Genomic DNA, 25,475 nt, shown 5'->3' on the forward strand with positions numbered 1-25,475 from the left:
AGGTGGATCCTCTCCCTTGGTAATTTCACAATGAGAGTTTGACAAGTTTAACAGGTAGAAGAATAGGTGGATATAGCTGGATGATGAACAACATTGTATGTAGATGAATACAACTCCTGAATAGGGATAATTATCAGGCATATATTTCATGGGAACGCATTACTGACCTCCAGGCTCTAAAACGGACAGATGTGGCCAAATGTGTGTGTGTGGGGGGGGGTTCTGTGTGTCAAAACAAGCTAATCCTGGCAAACAAAAGCCTTCTGAAACACAGGAGAAACTGTCTCCTTATGGAGACGACAGAGCAGAAGATAAACGGGACTAGTTTGTGCCAGCGTGTGCGGGCGTATGTGCGCGTGCACTGAGCATCGTCTCAGAAGTTCGGCTGGGGTAGTGACACCAACCTGTGACCGGTTCACGGGCCGTGCCGCCTGACGTAGGGCTCTCTCTGCTGTGTGGCCTGTTCTCACCGGGCTTTTTGCTTGTCCATGCAGGGTGGAGGATGAGGCTGTCCTGGACCGAGGGGCTGCTTTCGTCAAGCACATCTGTGACGCGGAGGAGGTTGAAGGTGAGATCACTGGATCACTGGTCACTCTTTCTTGATTCCCCCCCCCCCCCCCTTTTCCTCCCTCCCTTTTTCTTCTATATCTGCTTTCCCCCCCAATCAGGCATCAATTCTCGCTGTTAGCTGCCCACGTCACCAGCCCCATCCCATAATACTCAGCCGGTCTTGGTCTCCAGGTCGCTGGCTCGGATGGCTGTATGGTTTTCCCGCTAGTATAGGGATGAAATCGAAGAGGGATTAGAATGGAAAATCCAGATGTGGAGCAGGCTGGTTTAGGAGGCACCCGCTCTTTTCTCCCTGTGAAGATGTTTACTACCATAATCCTTCAGGACAGACCTAGCCATCAGCTAACTGCACATAAGCATACCGCATACACTACTCACTCACACTCTGTGTACAGACACATTCGTACAGGAACATGCTGATATTTCTCAGACCTGCGTGCATGTGTACACACAAAGAACTTACTCACAGTTTGAGGAACGACGGGGCCGTGTGTACATAGTAATGGCTGCCAGCTCTTTCACTTGTCTGTGAGATTCTGGCCTAGCATGTCCCCCAGGGTTGGGAGTTGAAACCGAACTTTGTCTTAACCTCGTGTGGGAACATAGCAACTTGTTTAACTCATCCCGAAAACATTTAAGGAGGTCAGGTCAGGTATCAGATAAATCGTTAACTCGCAGGTTATGTTGTGTCGTGTGTCCTTCTGGAAGTGATATACACATCTACTCATTTTAAAACGTATTTACGATAACTTACAGCATATTTGCAAGGGAAGTGCCATTGTAAGATTAATTGACTCTGCACAGTACTGTCATAGTGAGAAACCCAATGAAAGGGAGAGTTAGAGGTTTCTTCTCTGCTTCATACTGCATGTGCTGTTTGTGGGGGGGGGGGGGGCGTAGAGAGAATGAAAATGATATACACCAAAAAATCTATTCATATCATTCAATGAGTGGTCGTGTTCAGTTTACTTTGAACGTGTGGTTTCATTAGTTTAAAGTTATTTTATCGTCCCCATACTTTATTGTTCTGTTTGTATTGCTTTTTTGGACTGTTATTGATGTTGTGGAAGATCCGATTGCATGAGTGGTCGTGGAGAATGACATAGAAGGTGGAATATTTGGCCGTACGGACTGTTCTACATCTGGCACAGGACTGTTGCGTTCCCTACAAAATGACTTCCTGGAGATGGTCAGCCATTTCCTGTATGAGCTGCACTGTACAGGAAGTAGTTGGTATTTATTTACATCCTCAGAGTGTGTCAGGAGGAGGACAAATCCGGTCCAGATGGACCCGTGGGGAAACTGCCGACCATAGGCAGGCTGTGTGTGTGGCAGGCATGTGTGACGTTAGTTCTGAAGAATAAACTACAGGCTTAGCTCAACCGACACCTGCATGCCGGTTCTTTTTTAACCCGTTAAGGAGTAGCGTCACACATATGTGATTTTGAACATTCCAACCGACTATTTTCCGATAGACAAAAACTATATGACAAACGCTATAGTATGGCTTCAAAATTTACAATTAGGAGGCTAACAAGTAACACTAGCAGGTAGTAGCATTGCTACGAGTATTATGCTAGGTTGCTAGGTAACGGAAGCTAACTAAAACTAGCTAGCTTCCGTTTTGGAAAAATAACTCACTCCTTATTAATGGGTCAGTTAACATGAACGTGTCCACAGACAAGATCAGAACCTTGTCTCTCGCTGGTCTTGCTAGGATCTGTGAGCTCACCCTTGTTTGTTATGTGCATTTCCTAAATTTTGTTGTGGATTACCAACATGCAGGATTAATGTAATTTCCTGTGGTAACAGTTGTCGTAATCTGACCTGCATCCCCCTGTGCCGTGGCAGGTCACCACACGGTGTACATCGGCGTGCACGTGCCCAAGAGCTACCACCGCAGGCGACGTCACCGACGCAAGTCTGGCCACAAGGAGAAGAGGGAGAGGGTGGAGCTTAATGTGGAGGGCGGAGACAAGTCGGACTGCGAGAATGCAGATGAGGCCTGCCCCAACATTCTCATGCCCCTCAGTAAGTACCAACCTCATCGCTTCTGTTTCAGGACGAAGCATCTTTAGACGACATGACCCGTGAATGAAGTCAACCATTCATCAGCCAGTCAGTTGAGCGCACGTGTTCACAACATGCCGAACCTTTTAGTCCAGCTCCGAATTCTCCTTCACACTCAATTGACATTGAAGATATCCACCAAAAATGACATCTGATCCATTCAGACTTGTAGTTGAAGGTCCACACCAGTCCAAGACCCCAGAGTTCAGGCCAGTGGCCAGTATACAGTGTTGTTTCACATCGGCCTCCTTGATACACAGCTGTTTCCCACAGCAGACAGCTCCCGTGTCGTCTTGTTATACCCCCCTTGGTGAAGAAGAACTTGTAGGAACTCGCCTACCTTAGAACCCCCTTCTCTTCATACCTCTCCATTCTACCTGCCACGTGGCGTCCAGAGCCTCATGCAGAGCCCAAAGATGAACTAAAAGGAGTTTGTGCACGCACTGAAGGCTCTTTCTTAGTGCACATTGTCATTTGCATGCCATTAAAGATACTCTTGTGCAGTGGCTGTGTCTGACAATGCAGTCTGAGAAGACACGGGCAGTTTTAGCAGCTGAATTCCCAGGAGACATATGGCGCTTGGTGTTGTAGCATAAGGGAGATTCCCAGCCCTGTCACTTCTGACTGGGACGCCTTTCATCTTATAGCCGTCAGCACCTGTAATCCTCTTGTTGTTAGTCCTGAATGCTTGGTATTACTGTCGGGAGAGTTCCCGAATGGGCGGTCAAACGGCCGCGGCATAATGCCCCCCAAAAAGAATGTATAATAATAATACACGGTCGTGGGCCGGTCTGCGTTTCCAAAGTCCCATGCCGTTTTTCAGTCCCAGTCCAGACCAGATAATAGGGCTCAACGTTGATGACTCAACAGCAGTGAAGAGAATGTCATACAGTCCAACTCCTTTGGTAGCTCATTTGAAGGAATGGGGCATCTGGAGGTTCATTTGGTTGGTTGCCTGTTTATCACCAAAGTGGAAGTGAGAATCAAGGGCATTTGTGAAGTTTCACGTGCAGGATGACTGTCATAAAGTCCCCACACTCCTATCACGGCTCCAGGTGTAGAATGGTACAAAAGCTTTCTACTGCATATCCTGCCAACATACTCAACACACCCACTCACACACACTTGAACTTGTTGGTTTTTCCATAATTTTGACCTCTAAATCCTCCTAATCCTGTTGATTTTGGCAAACCTTTTTAAAGTCAATGAAAGCCCCGTTATCAATGTTTTTGACTTACTGGTGTTGTTCACACCAGAATATGGCCTTATCAAGTGGCTTGTAAAGTTTGGTCCAGGCTGTTAGACTTAGTCTGTCCAGGGACAGATCCTCCAGTATTCTTCATGTCTGGGCTCTGATTGCCAGACCCAACAGAAGCCCCCCCCCCCCCCCCCCCCACCCTGTCAATCTCTCGTCTTGTCTGCAGTGTTTTATTTAAAGTGTGAGATATACCTCCCTTCTCCTCTGTTGAGGCAGTGGAAATTTCACTCTAGGTCTCTCCCACTCTCCTTCCCTGCACAGAAATAGGCCCAAGCTGATTTACAGCTTAATGGACACTTTATAACTTCGCCACTTTGGTTGCACAAATCTCTAGAAGTGAAAACAGGCCTGTTCAAAACACTTAGGAGTACAGTAACTCATGGTGTGTAGGGTATATACTTAGAGCAAGGGTCATTGGCCGACCTCTGAACTACGGTTGTCCAGACTTCCATCTTCTTTGTGTGTAATAGCGCAGTAGTCACTCCCACCTGGGGTGAGTGCTTGTGCCAGGTCAGCATGACTTCTAAGAAGGAAGTCGGGTTTCCTGAAACTGGCTCTCACACCCAAGCGGAAGAGTCCACTTTCGCATTAGGTGAGGGTGTGTTTATCTCTCCATACAGTTCACGCCCCAGGCCTGTCTTGGCATTTGCCTCCTTCTGGGCATACACCGTTTCTTCTAGGACGTGCTTTGTTATTTTTAAGTGTCACAGAAATGCCCCGAGACCCGGTTTATTTGATCCGGAAGCAGTCAAGGTGGTAACCGACCGTCAATGACAGAACAGTCACACCTGGAACATGTTTGCTTTTCAGAGTAATTATTGACACGATTATAAATATTTGACTGGTCTCTCTCTCTCTCCTCTGCCCCCCCCCCCTCCTTCCCTAAAGTCTCCCCAGCTGCGGAGCGTATCCGGTTCATGCTGGGGGAGGAGGACGACGGGCCCGCCCCCCCCCAGCTCTTCACCGAGCTGGATGAGCTCCTGGCCGTGGATGGACAGGAGATGGAGTGGAAGGAGACTGCAAGGTGAGCCCGGAGAAGGGCTCACCCTTCTCCTATAACGCAGAGCTGATGTTATAGCTAAGTGTTTCCTGTTTCAAACCAAGAGAAAATCTTCCACATGGATGTAATTGCGTGGGATTGTGTGTTGTCTGCGTTAATTGCATGTCATCATTGAAAAGTCCCTGGTCAGTCTTATCTCTTTCTGGAGCTCTCCACTGTCCCTTCAGTGAACCCAGAACGAGCAGCCTATCACCATGACAGGACTGGGTAGGACCAACTTTTGCTAACCTTCCGTCCGGGAACAAGTCTTAGTCACAATGGTGTTTTCATAGGTTGAAGGATTGTGAAACGATTTTGAAATCTTGCAAAAGATTGAATCTTTTGTCTGAAAGTAAATATGTTGTCTTGATAACAATGCTCCATTCAGTAGACTGGTATGAGGAGGATCAGTTGCGGTTTCGGTCATCTGTGTTTGTGGCTCTGAGGTAGATGGTTGTTCAGGTGGAGGGAATGCCCTGGCAGGACAGAGCACATTCTCTTTAAGAGGCTTAAGGGTTGACGCAGACATGTGTTTCCCCTGAACGCTTAACACTCTTGCTGAGTTCACGTTTTTATACACGTACACACAGGTACACGCGCGCAGACACGCCTTTTCGTCACACACTTGTTATCATGCCAAGACACTCGTGTACCTCCAAACACGCACACTCAAGTAACAGACTAACCCAGGTACAAAACATTAGGCTCCTTAACACACTAACTCAGTCGTCCCCACGTAACCCATGCTAATCCTCTGACTGAGGGCTAGAAATCCATCCCTGGGGGGGGTCGGGGGGAGTCTCCACAGGAGGGGAGGGTAACTGAATCTCTCATGTGATTTGCCCCCGGCTCCTTGTCCCCCGAGCAGCCTGTCTCCCACCCCTCTCTCCTCCGGAGGGTTGACTTAAAAGCGGGTGGAGGCTGGCCAGAGGGGACATCCTATCCCTGGAGGAAACCCCATCCTGCAGCCCGGGAGAATGGCTCTTTGTCAGGGAGGAGAGGACCGAAATTCGCAAGGCACAGACCTTCCCCCAGTTTCGCCCTCAAGGTGTCCCAGCAGAGGTTCATGGCCCCCCTTTCAGGACCACTAGAACCTGTGCTTATGGGGAGAATATTCCCATGTCACAAAGCTCAGTATGTTAATGACTGCTGCACGCATCACCTGCATCGATTTCTGTAAACGGCGACTATTGCGGTATGCATATGGGCTCAAACAAGCCTTTTGTTTGTTGTCATTTCTCCTCCCTGTCGACCTTTGACTCGCCCCACAACACTGAGCGCGTGCTGTGTTTGCAGTAGAAACGGTCCCAACACCTCACGGGGCAGAAAGTGCCACTATTTGTAGACATCGTTCTTTCCCTCAAGCGTCCGTGTGTGTGCGTTGGTCCCCCCAGGTGGATCAAGTTTGAGGAGAAAGTGGAAGAAGGCGGAGAGCGTTGGAGCAAGCCCCACGTGGCCACCCTGTCCTTACACAGCCTGTTTGAACTGAAGAAGTGCATCGAGAAGGGCACCATCATGCTGGACCTTGAGGCTTCCACCCTCCCGCAGGTGGTCGGTAAGACAGCTTCCCTCATCTACTCCCAGCCCAGACAGACCCAGACGATTTTGCTTCGACCAAAACGGGATTTGCGGCGGACTAATGATTTGTTTTCTTCTTCTTCTTCTTCTTCTTCATGGAACCGTACTGATACCCCACCCACCTCCTTTCTTTCCCCCAGAGCTGATAACCGACAACCAGATAGAGAGCGGGCAGCTGAAGGCCGACCTGAAGGAGAAGGTGATGTTCACGCTGCTAAGGAAGCACCGCCACCAGACCAAGAAGTCCAACCTGCGCTCCCTCGCCGACATCGGCAAGACCGTGTCCAGCGCAAGTAGGCTGTTTTCCAACCAGGAGAACGGTAATGCCGAGGCCAGTTTGGTGCAGCCTCTTTTAACCTCCTCCTTGTCTCGCAGCCTTCCGCCTCTGTATCCTCCATGATTGATTTCATCCTCTGGGGGGGGGGGGGGAGGGGGGGGGGGGCATCCTGTGGCCAATCTCTAGAGATATCCGCCAACTGTGTGTACGCATGGTTTAAGAGGGATACTGGTCCATTGATTTGCATGGCTAGATAGATTCGGCTAGATAGATTCGAAAGGCATGCCTGTTTTTTTTTTTTTTTACAATGTGCACGTAACCTTGAGGGATTACTTGCACAGTGTGTGTGTGTTTGAGAACCCAGAAATGTATTATTAACAATCAATAATGGATCAACAACTTAACATTGTAAACAAACATTGATTTCAATGTATGTATTCAAATGCATGTATTCTGAGTCTCTTCTTCACGGGTAACTGTAAATGTTATCGTCAATCTTCATCTGTGTCTTATTAATCTTCTTCCTCTTCCTGTCATCTAACGACTGTCTTCACACCTGCAGCCTATCACTAACCTCATACACTAAGTTTGGGAACGATCCCATCACCTCTTTTCTTTTCTGTCTCTGTTTTTCCCCCCTGCCCTATCTTCCTTCTTTCCGGGTGTCTCCGCCTGTCTGCGTCCGGGCCCCTGCAGCACGCAGCCCTTTAGACCACCCCGTGCCTTTTTTAACCCCTCGAGACTCCGAGGAACCATTAGACGAAGTCGCCCGGAGCTCAAGCATGGGATACCTCTGTAAGTCAGCTCATAGCACCTACGACAGGTTATAACACTCTAACGACAAATCTGGATGTGACATAGTCTGTTCCGAAAGCATGGTAGAGGTTATATATATGATATATATATATATATATATATATATATATAACATTGAATACGTGAGAGCCAGCATGCTAATACTGGTGTGACTGACAACAGACCCGTAAAGAGCGACTGGCCCTCGCGCAGCGCGGGGTCTCATCGTATCAGGTCAGTGTTTTGCGGGGAGGATTTTTCACGTGGCTGCATCAAACTGGACCCAGTCTCTCGGGCCCAGAGAAACAGAACATCGGAACAGAGAAAACGTATAGACAACCCAACTAATGCTGTCTTAGGCAGATTATTTCGCTTAAACTGTCAGGTGAGTGGAGCTTAGCTCGACTAATGCGCGTTCCCACTGGCACGGCGCATAGACCAGGTAGTTGTACGGCCTATGTGTGCCAGGGAGGTGTAAGTGGCATAAGAGACAAATTGGCAGCACATCAGACGGCAGCCTGACTGCCTGCCAGAGCCCAGTATCTAGATCCAACACAGCTGGCAAGCTTAAACCCTCTACTGCTGTCTGGTTTCCTGATCTTTCTGTTTCTCTCTGTGAGCTCCTCTGAATTGAGTTTGAGACTCGTCTTTTTGGAGAATCGTTCTTCTTCTTCTTTTTATTTAATCTTAATGAGTGATTCCAGCCTCCTCCCCCCTGACCCAAACCCCTGACCGTGTTGTGACCTCTCCTGCGTAGGTAGCCCCACCACAGCCCACAGGAACCTTACCTCCAACAGTCTGAGCGATTTCTCCGACAAGCCAGAGAAGGACCAGGTAAGGAATATGTGTGTGTGTGTGTGTGGGGGGGGGGGGGGAGTACTCGTTGAGAACATCTCAGTACAAAATGTGATGTCATTCCAATCTTGATTTGACACTGTACTTGGTACAGTACAGGGTCAGACGTTTATAAAGTACATGTGTGGCAACGGGAGGGTGCCCTTCATCTGTGAACAAAACACTCTGAGCCTCTCATGGAAACGGGGGCTTGGTGATAAGGGCTCTGACTCACTTCAGTGTTTACGAACAAAGCCCCACAAAGTTTCCATGATTAGCTTTTTCTCCAGTCTTTTTTTGTTTGTTTTTGGAAACGACATTGCCTATCTTTTATCAGACACATACAAAATGGTACGCATGCTTGCTTCCTATCAACAATTGTAATCATTTAAACGGTACTAAAGAGAGGCCCGCGCCGTGTGACATTGATGTCGAACTCATTTGCGCCCAAATCTACTTGCTGACTTGTGTTCCTTCGGCAGGCCAGGTTAAGCGTTCAAGCTTTACTCCGAGATCACCTTCAACATACGACGCTTCACTGAGCACTATGTATTTACAAATCATTGACAGGCTAATAATCATCTGTCACTACCAAGTAATTATTGACAAATCATCATAAAGAATACTTATTATCCTGTCACTAGACACTCTGACTGTCATCCAACCTATAGAGACCTAGTTAGTTAAAGCATGAACTGCTAAGCTACATAGTAACTAGTGGAATTACATTGACAGCCAGAGCTAATGACCTGTGTTCCCTTGTCGAATTGCTGTGGCCACCAAGTCCTCAGTTAATTATTCTCTCACATTCAAGGACTCTGCCTGTTCGCTGTGGTTCTACTTTTCACTACCTACCCGTTTTATGCAAAATAGGGAACAACTGTAACATTGTTTACCTTTACCACCTCTACTAAAGCCACACACAGACTATTCCTGAAAATGAGGGAAGAATATTGTTAATGGCCGGGTTTCCCAGATTCGTTAAGAAGCTCTTAACGCTAAGAGCTTCTTAGGAGCGTCTTAAGAAGCTCTTAGCGTTAAGAGATTCTTAACGAATCTGGGAAACCCGGCCAATGTCAGTTAGTCTCCAAATAACCTACAGACATCTGAAACGGGCTGTTCTGGTTGCTTTCTCCCCCCGCTAGCATCACATAGTGACTCAGGGAGAAGACATCAGTTGCGGGCATATATATAGCCTGCAATACCATATTGTGATGGGAGTTGATGTAATTGGTTCTGTGTGGTCTCACAGATGGCGGCGTGAGCCCACAGGTGCCATTATGTCTTCCGCGCATGTCAAGGACGAGAGTCCAGTTCATCTATTAATGTCTTTACAGTGACTGTTGTTACAGTGTTTGCCCTTCTTCCCTTCCTCCTTTTCCTCTCTCTCGCTCTCGCTCTCTCTCGCTCTCTCTCTCTCTCTCTCTCTCTCTCTCTCTCTCGCTCGCTCTCCAGCTGAAGAATAAGTTCATGAAGAAGCTCCCTCGCGACGCCGAGGCGTCCAATGTCCTGGTCGGTGAGGTGGACTTCCTGGACTCGCCCTTTGTGGCGTTTGTGCGGTTGCAGCATGCGGTGATGCTGGGGGCTCTGACCGAGGTGCCCGTACCCACCAGGTAGCCCCGCCCCCTGACCCCTTGACCCCCCCTGTTGAAGTTCAGGATTGGCCAGATCCTCAGCTGATGCGAAAACAAAAAAAGATACACGTTAATTGACGATAGTCACTGAGATGACTTCTTAGTCCTCAGTCTCGAGGTCCAGGAAACTCGTAGTCCTGCTTCTAGGAAATTCATCAATGTGCACGAACGCTGATATCATCAAATAGCTGAGTCTGAGCCTCCTTTTAAACTGTGGTTCAACAGGTTCCTCTTCGTCCTGCTGGGTCCTAAAGGCAAAGCCAAGTCCTACCATGAGATAGGAAGAGCCATCGCCACACTGATGTCAGACGAGGTAAGGCCGCCCGCCGGTTACGACTGAGAAGGACGTGCGTGCGCGTCCTGAACGGCTCCCACGGTCACATGAGACACGTTCCCTGGCCTTCGTGCGTTCGTAACTTCAATCAACATTAAACCATATTAACGAATGAAGTCTCCCAGGAAGGAGAATCCACATGCACCCCGGTAGCATACAGATCGCTGTGGTGCAGATGGGGAGAGAGGGAAGGGGGCGTCAACCATGGCTCCGAGGGAAGCCTTCTCCTATATGGACACTGGACACTGATTATAGGGGTTGGGGTAATGGCGACGAATACTTGGAAGGCAGAGGAGTCTGAAATCTGGGTTTAATGCTCGGAAGTCTGCAATGCTGAAGAAGCAGGGTTGCTTTTAACTCTTTTAGATGGCGGCAGGCGTCTCAGTCCCATTTCGGCTCTTCCACACTTCACTTTTATAACAGGATGTATCGAGTGTCCTTAGGAGACAGGAGGTGGTGTGTTGACAACTGTGAGAATAGCCTAGCTACCTAATCCCTCCCTCCCTCTACCCCCCTTCCCTCTACCCCCCTTCCCCTATCCCTTCAGCCTCTGTCTAAAGCATGTTTACAAACACCCTCATGCCACTCACCCATGTCTTGCTCATTCCCTCAGGCCCCAGGCCAGCCTTCATGCCCAGTCTCCACGATCGTGGACCTAATGCAATGTAGCGGGAGCGATCAGTCAGCGTTTTTCCACGCTTACAGACCCTGTGTGACTTCAGTGTGTGTGTGTGCGTGCGTGCGCGCGCCGACCGGTTGCAGACAGACACATGGTTTCTGATCCGCTGATATTTGTTCATGTGGGCGTACGCAGGTGTTCCATGACATCGCCTACAAGGCTAAAGACAGACAGGACCTGCTGGCGGGCATTGAGGAGTTCCTGGATGAGGTCATCGTCCTGCCCCCAGGGGAGTGGGATCCCGACATCAGGATAGAGCCCCCCAAGTCCCTGCCCTCCTCAGACAAGAGGTACATCACTGCCACGCAATATGAAAAGCATACCTTCATGATTTTTTTTTGTTTTTCATCGATTTTCTTGTTTAACCGCGCGGGTGTGTGTTTGTGTGTAGGAAGAACATGTATGCCGGAGGTGAGGGGTTACAGATGAACGGGGACACGCCACATGACGGTGGTCAGGGCGGAGGCGGAGGGCACGGCGTTGGAGACGAGCTCAAAAACACTGGAAAGTAAGGAAGCCACAGCACACCACCTCACACTCCCAGTGGCGCTGCAATAACGTGGCTTCCCCGCGTGGCTGAAACACAGCCTTTCTAAACCGAGTACGTCCGGGGAAAATAAAGAATGTGCTTTTGGTACCTGCCGTGTGTTCTAAAGGTTCTGTGGCGGCCTCATTCTGGACATCAAGCGGAAACTGCCCTTCTTCGCCAGCGATTTCTACGACGGGTTGCACATCCAGTCTCTGTCGGCCATCTTGTTCATCTACCTTGGGACCGTGACGAATGCAATCACCTTTGGAGGGTTATTGGGAGACGCTACAGATAACATGCAGGTGAGGTGTCAGGGAAATTACAGTTTGATCCATTTGGATGTGCATTATGGGTTATGTAGTGTGTTGTCAATACAACAAGTGGGGTCAACTAAGTTGTGAGGACAAATGCCGGCCCCATCATTGTTCTGAGCTGCTGACTCTAACCTTATTATTTTGTAATCTGGGCTGACCTGGTACAAGGCAAGGCTTGGTTGTGGTGTTGGTATTGCTTCTCCTAGAACCCTACCTTGCCTTCAGCCTGGCCTGGTTTTTATTGTCACGTCCCTGGGGTGTTAACATGGTTGGCCCTGAGGAGTGTGTAATTGCCTGGGCAGGGCTGACCTGCTGCAGTTCAGAGATACAGACATTCTGGCAGGTGGTGCTCCAGCTCAGCTTGCTTGTCCGCCCAGCCTAAGGCGGCAGGTCGAGGACCAGGGTACCTTAACTGTCCCGGCCCAGTGTCCGTTACCCTGCACAGGCTCCGGCTGTGGAGAGGACTGGAAAGGTTAGGTGGACGAGAGCAGATCAGTGCCCGGCTGAAAGCCGGAATGTGTGGGGCTCTAACCAGGGAGCTAGCAGGACACATGCTAACCCACTTACATTACATTTACATTTAGTCATTTAGCAGACGCTCTTATCCAGAGCGACTTACAGTAAGTACAGGGACATTCCCCCCCGAGGCAAGTAGGGTGAAGTGCCTTGCCCAAGGACACAACGTCATTTGGCACGGCCGGGAATCGAACGGGCAACCTTCAGATTACTAGCCCGATTCCCTAACCGCTCAGCCACCTGACCCACTTGCCCCCCCCTCTTCCCAGGCATCAAGGGATTTGCCTGTGGCTTGAAATAACCACAGATCCAGATTACTCAGCTAGCCTAGTCACAACTATGACTTTGTTGCCCCCCCCCCCCCCGGCCCTGTCCTTACCCCGATCACGTGGGAGGATGAAGAGGTAACGGGGAATACCTGACCTCTGACCTCTTCTAGAAGCCTCAGCGCAACCGAGTTTTACCAAAGGTGCACTTCACCCCCTGCCCCACCCCCCCCCACCCCAGTGACAGTGACACCGTCAGACCTCAGGCTTAGAAACAGACACCCTTGTGTAAATGCACGACACAATGTCTACTTGAACAGGCTTGTCCGGTTCAGGATTGGCATTTCTGTGATGGATACTTGCTGAATAAGCTGATTCATATCACAAAGGCTTGGAGTAACTGTGTTTATTTTCGGGAAACTCAGAACGGCTCAAACCAGAACTGCTTTGTGGGCAGTAACATGCAGTCAAAGTGGTTCAAACAAAAGTGGTTAAAACTGTTATACAGCCCTCGATGACCATACATACATACCAACTTGAACTTGATCTTGAACAATGGCTGACCGTCCTTCTCTCTCTGTGTGTGTGTGTGTGTGTGTCCAGGGGGTGTTGGAGAGCTTTCTAGGCACAGCAGTGACGGGGGTTATCTTCTGTTTGCTGGCTGGCCAGCCCCTCACCATTCTCAGCAGCACTGGCCCAGTTCTTGTCTTCGAAAGGCTCCTGTTTAACTTCAGCAAGTGGGTGCATCTCTCTGTCTCTCTCTATTCAATTCGCTATGCATCATCGGCATGAATGTTCAGGTTAAGTTGTCAAGGCAGTTCACAGTGAGGGGACAACTCACGTTATTATGAACATGTCAGAGAACTTTAATTATTATCATCAGTCACAAACAAACGGTTGGAATTATGCCACGTTACATCTCTCTCTCCGTCTATTTTCTGTCTTTCACTCTCTCCCTCTACCTTACTTGCTCTCTATTTTTCTCTCAAACTCGCACCCAAACACAACATTTATGTCTTTCTCCCAAGCTCTGTGTCTGCACTCGATGATGTAACCCGTGGTACATGGGCACAAGACTCCACCAGAGTGATGTGAACAGACTCAACAAATAACAGCAGGGTCCTGGGTTCTAGTCCTGTTAGGTTGTTTGTTTATCAGGGGTGACAGTTGTTCTGGAGGTTACCGCATCAGCGATGCAGAGGCTAAAGTGTACCCCACTGACCCCTTGGTAGCCAGCCTATCATATTTGTTTAGACTCGCATATTCTTTTAATACTTTCACATGCTGTCTCTGTCCTCCCTTTTAAAAGAAAACAAGGAAGCAAACAAATAATCGGGGGAAAAAAAGAAATAAACGACTTGAATTTCATTAAGTCAAAGACTGGCTGTTGGCTGAAACAAATTCTACTTAGGGAATAACAAACTGCCAATCAGCTGCCCACAACTGCAGCATCATTGTCAGTTTCTTCCTGCTCTCAATGGGTCATGTGACTCTTGTTCAGGAGTGCTCCCGCTTCAGTTGAACCTGCAGCAGAACCATGTCGGCCTGGTTAAATGCCACACGACAAAAGCTGATTGTACTCACAATGTTCAGGGCCTGACATGTACATAATTGATTTGTCTTTCAGCCTGAGGTAGACCCAGTGTTGCTATAGTACAGACGCTAGCTTCGTGCTTTAGCAACTTCAATAAAGAAGATAAAGATGGGTGAATTTTTGGCCGTTAGACAAATACTAATAAGTGAAGACCCCATTCTGTCTTATCTCAGTCTTTGTTCGTGCTCTGAGAGTCTTCTAGCATTACCGGATACTCAACTGGTTATGTTCCATTATCAATAATTCACTTTCAATTAATTTCACACTGTGAATGGAGCCTGCTAAGGCCTCAATGTCCTCTGGGGGTTTCCATGGTGAGAGTCACTGGCTGCCTCCCTCAGTCAGTCCGTCCGGACGAGTCCTTCAGACTTGTCAACCAATCAGATTACTCAAACCCTCCAAGCAGACAACCACAGGCGAAACGAACCACATTAAAGTCTATATAGATAGGTAAAATGTACATGCGTCACTACGCTGTACTGTACAAGATAATCTTCTTAGATAGAGAAAATTGACCTTTTCCCCCTAAATCAGTCCCGGGGGGGGTCGGTCTCCTGGAATTCGTGGTTATCGTAACGTTTTTGTTTGCTTCTAACTTACAAACATCCCCCAGGAACACCCTGAACCGCACCGGCCCTTGTGATCTAAGGATCGCTGTTGATACAAAACTAACGTTTAACACAAGCAGCCTCCAGGCTTTTTTTTTCTCTCGTTTGTAGCTCACTTTGTCCTCGCACACTGTCACATGATGTCGCGTTGTACGTCGTGTTCATGTTCTCTGTTCCCTCCCTCCCTCCGCCCCTCCCTCCCTCCCTCCGCCCCTCCCTCCGCCCCTATCTCTCTCCCTCCCTTTGTCGGCCCCCTCCCTCTCTCCCTCCCTCTCCCAAAAACCAACCAGGGACAACGCCATCGACTACCTGGAGTTCCGCCTGTGGATTGGCCTGTGGTCGGCGTTCCTCTGCCTGGTGCTGGTGGCCACGGACGCCAGCTTCCTGGTCCAGTACTTCACGCGCTTCACCGAGGAGGGCTTCTCGGCCCTGATCAGCTTCATCTTCATCTACGACGCCTTCAAGAAGATGCTGAAGCTGGCCCACCACAACCCCATCGACTCCCACTACGACCCCGACCTCGTCACGCAGTACAGCTGCGTCTGCATGCCCCCCGCGGACGGTACGGCGCTCCCTGACCCCCCCCCCCCCCTCCTCCCCTTACCCGGCTCTGCCAGAAGGAGGCACAGTGGAGGGCTAGAGCACAAGTAGCAGGACGTGTTCTTGAGTTGCGTCACCTCTTTCTCAAGTTCTCATTCGGACTTGTCGGTATCCGCCCCCCCAGAGGTAGATTGTACAAAGGAAGTCATGCCGCCGTTTTTCCTCCAGGCAGGACAATATTGACCTTCCCCCCCCCCCCCCCCCCCCCCAGCACACAGTAGGACTATTTTGTGTTGTTTACACTGCAAATGCCAATTCATAGCAGTCGGTGTTGTCATGGAGATAAAGCTGTCGACTCTGCCACTATCTGTTCCTGTGAAGTGTGTGTTCTGGCAGAGTCATGGGTCAGATGAGATATGTTACCATTTAGCCAAAGCAAGTCAAGGATGTATCTGTGGTGACCTTGAGTCATACTGCATGCCATCTCTCTGTCTCTCTCTCTCTTTGTATCTCTCTCTTTGTGTCTCTCTCTGTCTCTCCTTCTGTGTCTGTCTCTTTAAATCTCTCTCTCTCTCTCCTTCTCTCTGTGTCTCTCTCTCACTGATGTGGTTTTCTATAGTGACGAGTTTCCCCTCTGTTGTTTCGGTCCAAACAGGTAACATGACGGGTCTCTACAACGAAGAGTCTCCCTGGGCCAACGGCACGGGGCTCTACGATGGAGAGGCACCCTGGGCCAACAACACCGACCTGGTGAGCTGCCCTAGGAATGGGCTGTTTTAGTGGGAGATGTCGATGGGGCCAGACCTAATCAATCAAATCAATACCACTCTTAGATAGGACGTCGTCGCGCATCCCCGAAGATCTCCTGAGTATCGTCGCCGTGGTCACGCGGTGTAATTGTGTGCGTGTGCGTGTGTGTTCTGCAGACGGTGAACACGACCTGGGCTTCCCTCACCAGGACGCAGTGTGGCACGTACGGCGGGCAGCTGGTGGGCTCGGCTTGTGGCTACGTGCCCGACATCACGCTCATGTCCTTCGTCCTGTTCCTGGGCACGTACACGTGCTCCATGTGTCTGAAGCAGTTCAAGTTCAGCCGCTTCTTCCCCACCACCGTGAGTAGACGCCGCCTCCCCCCCCCTCCCACAGCCAATCACGGGGGGCTTTGACGTCACCCCCGCCCCCCACAGCCAATCACGGGGGCCTTTGACGTCACCCCCTCCCCCCACACACACACACACACAGCCAATCACGGGGGCCTTTGACGTCACCCCCTCTCCCCCCCCACACACACACACAGCCAATCACGGGGGCCTGTGACGGCAGCTGCTAACAATGGAGAATCAGCTTTCCATTGTCGTCCTCTTGATGAGGTCACGGGAGGCTGGCAGGTGTCGTTGCTGCTGACGGCACCGGGTGATCTCTGGGGTCCTTGTCAGAGTGTGGCGGTCATGTTGTACTTGCCCTCACCACCACCACCCTGTGGCGGTCAAAGCTCGGGTCTGTCTGCCGGCTCGCGTGAAAGAGTGTGTAGGAGGTGTATCTGTGTGGGGATGTGGAAGAACTGGAACATCCAAAAGCACATCCCGTGCTTAGCTAGCGTGACCCACGGTGGGAGAGGGCCTCACACATGCACACAAACGCACCCTACTCAGACACACCCACACACTGCCCCCCCTTCCCTACACACACACCTCCCCCCTCTCCTTCTCTACACACACACACACCGCCACCCCCTCCTCTTCCCCTACACACACACACACAAACCGCTCCCCCCCTTCCCTACACACACACCTCCCCCCTCTCCTTCTCTACACACACACACACCGCCACCCCCTCCTCTTCCCCTACACACACACACAAACCGCTCCCCCCCTTCCCTACACACACACACACACGCACACCTTTCTACAGGAGAGCTCACACTCATTTACCTCTCTACAGGAGAGCTCACACCCATTCCCCTCTCTACAGGAGCCTGGTGAACATCCTCAGAAAACACACTCTGACCCATCCCAACTAACATCAAACATTTTATATCAAGTTCTATCAAAACTGTAAAGGCTACGGTCTCCTAACCGGCCCATGTACATGGTTGGAGTTACATCTCACGATGTGAACCGAGCCTCTAGGATCATGTGGATGTGTTATCTCTAGTAAACAGGACCAAGGCGCTCACAGTCTAAGGTTTGGCCAGAGCTGACCCCGGTACTTTGTTCTCTAGGTGAGGAAGCTTATCAGTGATTTTGCCATCATCCTGGCCATTCTCATCTTCTGCGGTGTGGACGCCTTGGTCGGTGTGGACACGCCCAAGCTCATAGTGCCAAGTGAATTCAAGGTGAGTACCTGTGCTCCATAATACAACCCAATCAATGAGCTAATGTGCTACAACTGTAACGATGTCGACGGCACTTGACACCAACACAACTGAACCTTTTAATAGGAGTGAATTACACTCTGGCAAGCAGGCAAGCCAATACAAATGGATTCATTTAAGGATTTGAAATGGTTTCCAAATATCACAATAAAAGCTTCAGCGGGTGCACGGGCATTTCATCTCCACGGAAACGACGCTCCATTTTGCGGTGCGGACCGCTTCTCCGTAATCCTTGGAGATAATGGCAAGAAGCGACATGTGATATCCCCCTGCACTCAGACCCAGGAACCTGTCTGATGATTGTCTTACCTTACTCAGCCCTCAGGGTTAGGGGGAGGATGAGGGCAGGGGTGGATGGGTACACCTCGGGGGGGGGGGCACAGGGTGTGTGGAGAGGGTGGCCAGGGTGGATGCATCAAATAACCGGGTAATTAAAGGGAGCTGTGGAGAACACTGCCAGCCTTATTGCTGCAGGGACAGACTGAGCTTTGTGCGGTCCCACAGCGAACACTTCCCTTCTTTCCCCTTCGCTTGTCACGGAATGACGTACGACTCCTTTGACTCCCGGGCTATCGGTCGATCCGTCTCACGAGGGCAGAATATGGGCCGAATGGGGGGGGGGGGGGGGGGGGGGGGCATGAGCGCGAACCAAATCGTTCTCCTTTGCCCAAGGTCGCCTTCGTTCGGTTACGCGAAAACACCCGCAGTTCTTTATAAGAATATCCGGACGTGCGCCGCTTGTGTGTCTGCACGCTCGCTTGCATCTGACCCGTGTCCGAGTGTGTCTTGACCGCGTGCGCGTGCCTCTGATCCGCAGCCCACCAGTCCACACCGCGGCTGGTTTGTGCCCCCGTTCGGAGGCAACCCCTGGTGGGTGTGCCTCGCCGCGCTGCTCCCAGCGCTGCTGGTCACCATCCTCGTGTTCATGGACCAGCAGATCACGGCCGTCATCGTCAACAGGAAGGAGCACAAGCTCAAGGTGAGGGGACTCTCTCTGTGTGTGTGTGTGTGTGCGTGTGTGTGTGAGATCTTGGTGTTTTCAGCTTCAAGGTGAGGGGACTCTCTTTGTGTGTGTGTGTGTGTGTTTGTGTGTGTGAGATCTTGGGTGTTTTCAGCTTCTCATTCTCCCACTAGCTCTCTCGTTCTCCCTTTCTTTATCTTTCACACTTTCTCTCGCTCTCTCTCGCTCTCCGTCCGTCTCCCTCTCTCAACTGCACGTGTGGGTTCCAACCGCACGCTCCGACCTGCACTTAACCCTGTGTCGGCGGGTCGGTCAACTGTTAAACCACTAAACTCCCACTCTTTGTGGTTTGTAATCTCACCGTTGAAAAACGTTCTCCTTCTCAACACCTCCCTCCCCCCCCTCCCTCCCTCCCCCCCTCCCTCCCTCCCTCCCCCCCTCCCTCCCCCCCTCCCCCCCTCCCTCCATCCCTCCCTCCCCCCCTACCCCCCTCCCTCCCCCCCTCCCTCCCTCCCCCCCTCCCTCCCCCCCTCCCTCCCCCCCTCCCTCCCCCCCTCCCTCCCCCCCCTCCCTCCTTCCCCCCCCCTCCCTCCTTCCCCCCCCCCTCCCTCCCTCCCTCCCCCCCTCCCCCCCTCCTCCCCTCCCCCCCTCCTCCCCTCCCCCCCTCCCCAGAAAGGAGCAGGCTACCACTTGGACCTGTTCTGGGTGGCCGTGCTGTTGATCGTGTGTTCCTTCATGGGCCTGCCGTGGTACGTGGCGGCGACGGTCATCTCCATCGCCCACATCGACTCTCTGAAGATGGAGACGCAGACCTCGGCCCCCGGGGAGCAGCCCAAGTTCCTGGGCGTCAGGTGAGAAGACGCGGGCGGCGCCGCCGATGACACCTGATGGTCCTTTTGACGTTTCCCGAGAGACATCTGGTGTGTGATACGTGCTAATGTTGTTTTTTTTTCTCTCTCACAGGGAGCAAAGGGTCACCGGTATCTTTGTTTTCATTCTCACCGGCCTCTCTGTCTTCATGGCTCCAATCCTCAAGGTAGCTTGTTAACCACTTCTCAGCTCTCATGAGAGCTTCCCGCGCACATGTTTGAGATTACTGTCTTCTTCTTTTAAGGGGGGGAAAATCCTCCTTCTATATAAATGTAAAATCATTGGAAATCTCGCGGTAATCCAATTTGTTCGGCCCATCGTTGAGGTAATGCGATGTGAAATAAGCATGCTCACCCGGGTGTAGTTTCAGGTTGCAGTTCAGTCACTTCTCCAGTTTCCATTCCTTCGTTAATCTACCCATCACAGTGCTGCCAAGTCATCAACATGAGTTTCAAGTGACCTTGTTCCCAGGCTTTCTCGTGTCTCAAGGAGAAAGCCTGGTCAAAAGGTTCCTGAAGGCGGAAAGGGAAATGGCTCTTGTCCGGCAGAGCCTGAACTGTTTTACATGGTCTCAGCATCCGCAAGAACTGCAGTGATGAGGTTGGGGTTAACGAGCCTTCCCCTTGTGGAAGGTTGAGGTAATAATGACAGTTTGCTGTCGCCGCATCTGTAATTGTCTCCATAGAAACACTCGCCTCAAGATGTTACTCTTAAAATAGGGTTATCATTATGTCTTCAGATGTTCATTATGTGAATTATATATCAGGCTTTTGCAGCTCCGAGCTGAATTGCCAAGAGTTTCCCTTATTTGAGTTGGGGGGGGGGGGGGGGGGGTGGAAGCTCAGACCCTTAAATGCTAACGGTTGTTATACTTTCTGGTAATCTAATCTGCTCAAAGGGCAGCCAAGAGTCAAGCAGGTAAACGCATCCATTCTAGTAATGTTATAGAAGGCGCTTTGGCAATCGAAAAACACTAAATATAGGCTTGTAGTCTTTTTCACTCTCACGCCGTCTCTCTCTCTCTCTCTCTCTCTCTCTCTCTCTCTCTCTCTCTCTCTCTCTCCCTCCATCAGTTCATCCCCATGCCTGTGCTGTATGGCGTATTCCTCTACATGGGAGTAGCATCTCTCAATGGCGTCCAGGTGAGCTACAGTGATCCAACTTGGAAGAAAGGTTTGCAGCAGTGCCGCAAAGTCGTCGACACGCCCGTCCCATTTTTAACCCCTGTGTGTGTGTGTGTGTCCGTCAGTTCATGGACCGCCTGCAGTTGCTCCTGATGCCTGCCAAGCACCAGCCTGACCTGATCTACCTCCGCCACGTTCCCCAGCGGAGGATCCACCTGTTCACCTTCATCCAGGCGCTCTGCCTGGCCCTGCTCTGGATCCTCAAGTCCACGGTGGCCGCCATCATCTTCCCTGTCATGGTGAGACGCACACAGGCGCATGCAGACGCAGGCACACAGGCGCACGCACACAGGCGCACGCACACAGGCACACAGACGCACACAGGCGCACACACACAGGCATAATACATGTATTTTCCTTTCAGATTTTAGCCTTGGTGGCTGTGAGGAAGGCCATGGACTATCTCTTCTCCCAGCACGATCTCAGCTACCTGGATGATGTCATCCCCGAGAAAGACAAGAAGAAGAAAGAGGACGAGAAGAAGAAGAAGAAGAAGAAAGGCAGCATCGACAGCGAAATCGATTTTGTAAGCGTTTCTTTTGTTGACGTCGTTCTTTCCCAACCCCCCCACTCCATCACTCTGTTGGTGTCTTTATCGATGAAGTCGTTGTTTAGTCTCGTTTCGTCCCCAGCCACGCTCTCCTTGCTGTAGAACATCCATTCAGTTGTTTGTTTTGTTTTTACCATGATCCCCAAATGAGGATTTGTTTCTTCCTCCCCCACAGTCTGAGTACCCCTACCATGAAAATGTCCCCAGTATAAAAATCTCTATGGACATAATGGAACAAGAGGCCATGTTGGGAGATAAGTCCTCTGACAGTGAGTACCAGCCAGGTATCTGTCTCCCTCCATCACAGGGGCATTTCTGAATGCTTAGACCTTGTCCTCATGCTCACTTCTTTCAAAAGTATTTTAATACTACAGTCTCTACTTTTTTGCTACCTGGTACCTGGCCTTTCTAAGTTTCGAGAGAGTGTTACTGTTTGAAGGCTGAGTTTGGCAGAGGGTGTGTCTATTTCTATGCCTGCTTCTCTCTATGCTTTGCGCACTCCTTTCTAATCTCATGTTTGATCTTCAGCCTTGTTCTGTGGTTTTCCCCATCTCTAATTTTGTGTTCTGACAAATCACTGAACTTTCTTTTCTCTTAATCATTTTTCTTGTTGTCCAGCTTCCCAAATAGCCCTTCTGAAAGCTGCTCATAAAGTGTGCTCTTCCGATTCGTTGCTGCTAGTTCTTTTGTGGTGGAATTGAATGCTTATGACAAAGAAGGCCGTCTCAAATTGATATGTGTGCTCTTTTCTAGGAGGTAAACCCTCATCTTTCCTTGACCCACACTCGCAGTGCTGAGCGTTACTTCGAGACCCCGACTGTCGCGAGGTAAGTACCCGCACAAGTTTCCAGAGTAGTCACGTGCTAATGTGTAGGTATGGATTTTTTCCTTCAACTAAATGTTGTTGTCTTTTTTCAACTCATCTTTCTCAGTCTGGACAAAAAACCCTTCAAGATATCGGTGCCTCAGATTAGAATAGATCTGGAGCCAGAAGAAAATGGGTTCTGGAAGACTCCGAGCTCAGAAACGTCACTGTAACCCATCATTTCCACGAACCCAACTAGACTCAGCTCAACAAGGCACAGATCCTTCTCTCTCATAATGCAGCACCCACCCCCCCCCCTTCCATCGTTCTTGAGTAATACTTTTAAAGTCAATTCATAAAATGATTTCCCCTATGAATGAGAGGAAAGGAGGGAAGAGACAAAGAGGGAGATTTTTTTGGGCAGTTCTTAATTTGTTGATACACCAAACAATGTCACCCTCCACCCACTCAGGTGGGTGTTATGAATGATTCATAAAGCTTTCATATGCTAATTGTGAACTTTATACATTCATAATCTACAGTGTCCCCATATGGCCATATTATATGTATTATAGAGTAATACTTTATAAAGATAAAGAGCTGTGAATGTTCATAGGGGACTGTTTTCCAGCCCTGCCCACACTGAAACACATTTAGGTCATATTCATTTGTATGTGTCTCTGTCAAACACATCATTCATTCTTATTTTATTCCATACCCTCGTCACAGATGCATTTTAATATTTGTGAAGAATATGCAAGATGTTGAGCTATTGTACCTAAATTATGATTTGATTTGATTCTATTTCCTACTGTGTGTGAATCTTAAAGGCAACCTCTTTTCTAATGTTTTTTTTTTATCATTCCCACAAGTTGAATGAAACCTCCACCTACACTTTCTTGAAGTAGGGATAAACAGATGAAACTGTGTTTGTAGGTCTACCTCTTTATATGTAGGTGCCAGGCATTAGGAGTATGATGAAGGCATGCTATGCAGTTACTTGTGATCACTAATGCTGATTTAATTATTGAAAGGGCACAGCATAGGATCTCAAGCTCTATCACTCTCTTATGTTGCTTCTGCTCTGTCACAATTTCATCAGATTTTTTTTAATCTGTATTTTGAAGTGGAAAATGCAATAAGGTTAACGTAAGAGATTTCGGTGTAAAAATATGTATTTACTTAAGCTGTCTACTTCAGTAAACACATTTTTATCATATTTTTTTTAATGAAGTGATGATTTAGTAGAACTGTTGTTTTTTTAAGTGATATAAATCAATGAATAATCACTGTGAGTTAATGCAATGTTGATATGTACTCTTGTGTCTTGCATTCCTGCAAGAAAGACTGGTCTGTCGTCTGTACTCTATGCAAAGGGCTAGGATGATTAAAAACAGAAGATACATGTACTTTAAACACTGCCATTTTACAGATATACTGTATTTGTATTTTTCTTTCAATTGTAGCGATAAAGATGTATTTTTGTTGGTTTAACGATAAAGACAAACCTGTCATCAGCACTGTTAAAAGAAATTGACCAGTTGCAATACTTAAAAAGGCTCGAGATTATTCAAAATGTATATTTGGCTTATATGGTTTCAAAAGGATCAAAATTGTAATATAGCCAAAGATATCATTCATCTTAATTATATAAGAGATTACTCTACACAGGAGGCAAAATATGTACATATGTCCAAATGTGGTTAAAAACTGTATATCTTTGTTCTCTGTAAGACATTAATACAGGGGCACATTGAAATTCAAAACTCTAATGCAATGTCAGGAATATGGTATGAGCTGCAGTTTTTAGGTAATTCCACATAAAAATTGTAGAAGTTGGAAGTTGGGAGTGGTGTGGAAGATTGTGAGTATGTAAAAGAGCACCCTTTTAGTTTGGCTGTTAAAATGCAGCTGGCTTACACAGTATTTGCAGGCCTATTCTGGAGAAGTGTTCCACTTTGTTCCTGTTTTGGGACATAATGTTTCATGTATGTATATCTTGACTGTACTGGTTTTGTTAATCAGATTCATTTAATTCTCTTTGACTTTTACAGAATGTGATGCACCTGTAAAACAAATATAAACAAACTTGGTAAATATTCAACAAGCATATGTCAGATGTGCAGGTGTCCATAGATCTTTTTTCTTGGTGGAGTAGCAGTCTTTGCAGTGATACAAAATTCTTAGCACTCCTAGACTTCTAGAATGCTCCATTAGTTTCATATATTCTCTGAAAATTATACGACACACAAATGATTTTTTATTTCCAATTAAGTATACTGTAAACTATGAATTACAATAAACATATTTGAAAAGGCCGTTTTAAATCAAATATTTCAGTTGCATATTTATCTGCCTTTTACAGATTCAATGTTACGTTTTCTTGGAATATCATATCTTATCAAAAACGCATATCCTTAGAATAGTAATCTTGTGCAAACCATGTTTTAGAAAACTTAAGAAATAGGTCATGTTACTTAAAGAATTAGTTTGAAAATAGCTTTACAATCTAACAGATTAAGAATTTGAATGCTTTGTATGAATTTATAAGCCCTGTTTGTGTTGATATAGTGTCTATCAAAGCACTGAGCCTAACAGCAAAGCTGAAAGCTTCTTAGTTTCCATCATACAATCACAGCAACAGAGTGCATCTTAATAAGATAAGTTAATCATGTAGTCTTGATTGGTGCTCAAGGTTTTTGAGTGTGGTGTTTTGCCCTCTGGTAGCCTTGTGAAGGTGTGGGGGGAGTTAAACGACCAATCACAGCCTTCAGTAACAGTGTTGGCCCATTTCTTTTCAAACTGTAGGGTACTACCCAGAGAACTGCTGAATTTACGAGACAAATGAAAGTGGACGTGTTATCCTGATGATCCAGGATTAGTCATAAGTAGTTTTCATGGCGCAGAGAAGACAATTTCACATCACTCTCACATCACATCTGTGTGAGTGTGTGAGAGGTTGGAGAGAGCTGCAGTACTGACTGCAGCCCCTCATCCAGACCTCTTATCACAGCTAGAGATCCACTCTTGGAGATTGTCTTAGAATCACTACCTCTCTACAAGAAGAAGTCATGTGATGAAAAATGTTTCTTCCATTTTTGATTCATAGACTACAGCTCGAACTATCTTTTTTGAAAATACACATTTAGGGCGTGGTATAAAACGATTTAAAGATAAATAGTTAAACTAAACTACAATAATTAAATTCACTATTTCACTAACACACGTTAACACAACAAATATTTATATTCGGTCAATTTGGCATGCTTTTACGGCTACACTACTCATTACCTAGG

At 48.5% G+C, this 25,475-nt stretch overlaps 1 protein-coding gene across 5 annotated transcripts in view; it reads left to right on the top strand.

The window, feature by feature from the left end:
• LOC134038486 (electrogenic sodium bicarbonate cotransporter 1-like) overlaps positions 1-24,495 on the top strand; it is a 29,863-nt gene extending 5,368 nt beyond the window's left edge. The window contains exons 2-27 of one of the 5 annotated variants that reach the window (XM_062483870.1): positions 495-568; positions 2,422-2,601; positions 4,787-4,922; positions 6,332-6,492; positions 6,656-6,835; positions 7,489-7,587; positions 8,345-8,421; positions 9,877-10,034; positions 10,281-10,368; positions 11,204-11,358; positions 11,460-11,576; positions 11,725-11,899; positions 13,297-13,430; positions 15,186-15,457; positions 16,091-16,185; positions 16,362-16,547; positions 17,657-17,770; positions 18,627-18,788; positions 19,443-19,621; positions 19,734-19,806; positions 20,714-20,782; positions 20,890-21,063; positions 21,189-21,350; positions 22,128-22,201; positions 22,307-22,406; positions 22,520-24,495. In XM_062483870.1, the coding sequence (XP_062339854.1) occupies positions 495-568; positions 2,422-2,601; positions 4,787-4,922; positions 6,332-6,492; positions 6,656-6,835; positions 7,489-7,587; positions 8,345-8,421; positions 9,877-10,034; positions 10,281-10,368; positions 11,204-11,358; positions 11,460-11,576; positions 11,725-11,899; positions 13,297-13,430; positions 15,186-15,457; positions 16,091-16,185; positions 16,362-16,547; positions 17,657-17,770; positions 18,627-18,788; positions 19,443-19,621; positions 19,734-19,806; positions 20,714-20,782; positions 20,890-21,063; positions 21,189-21,350; positions 22,128-22,201; positions 22,307-22,406; positions 22,520-22,525 (3,400 nt within the window). In that variant the 3' untranslated portion in view covers positions 22,526-24,495. Of the gene's footprint in view, positions 1-494; positions 569-2,421; positions 2,602-4,786; positions 4,923-6,331; positions 6,493-6,655; positions 6,836-7,488; positions 7,588-8,344; positions 8,422-9,876; positions 10,035-10,280; positions 10,369-11,203; positions 11,359-11,459; positions 11,577-11,724; positions 11,900-13,296; positions 13,431-15,185; positions 15,458-16,090; positions 16,186-16,361; positions 16,548-17,656; positions 17,771-18,626; positions 18,789-19,442; positions 19,622-19,733; positions 19,807-20,713; positions 20,783-20,889; positions 21,064-21,188; positions 21,351-21,549; positions 21,659-22,127; positions 22,202-22,306; positions 22,492-22,519 lie in introns of those variants that run through there. The other 4 variants (XM_062483871.1, XM_062483872.1, XM_062483874.1 and 1 more) reach the window with 4 other exon arrangements.
• Positions 24,496-25,475: the final 980 nt, after the last annotated feature.

The sequence above is a fragment of the Osmerus eperlanus genome, chromosome 18 (assembly GCF_963692335.1).
Source record: "Osmerus eperlanus chromosome 18, fOsmEpe2.1, whole genome shotgun sequence".
Taxonomy (NCBI): Eukaryota; Metazoa; Chordata; class Actinopteri; order Osmeriformes; family Osmeridae; genus Osmerus; species Osmerus eperlanus.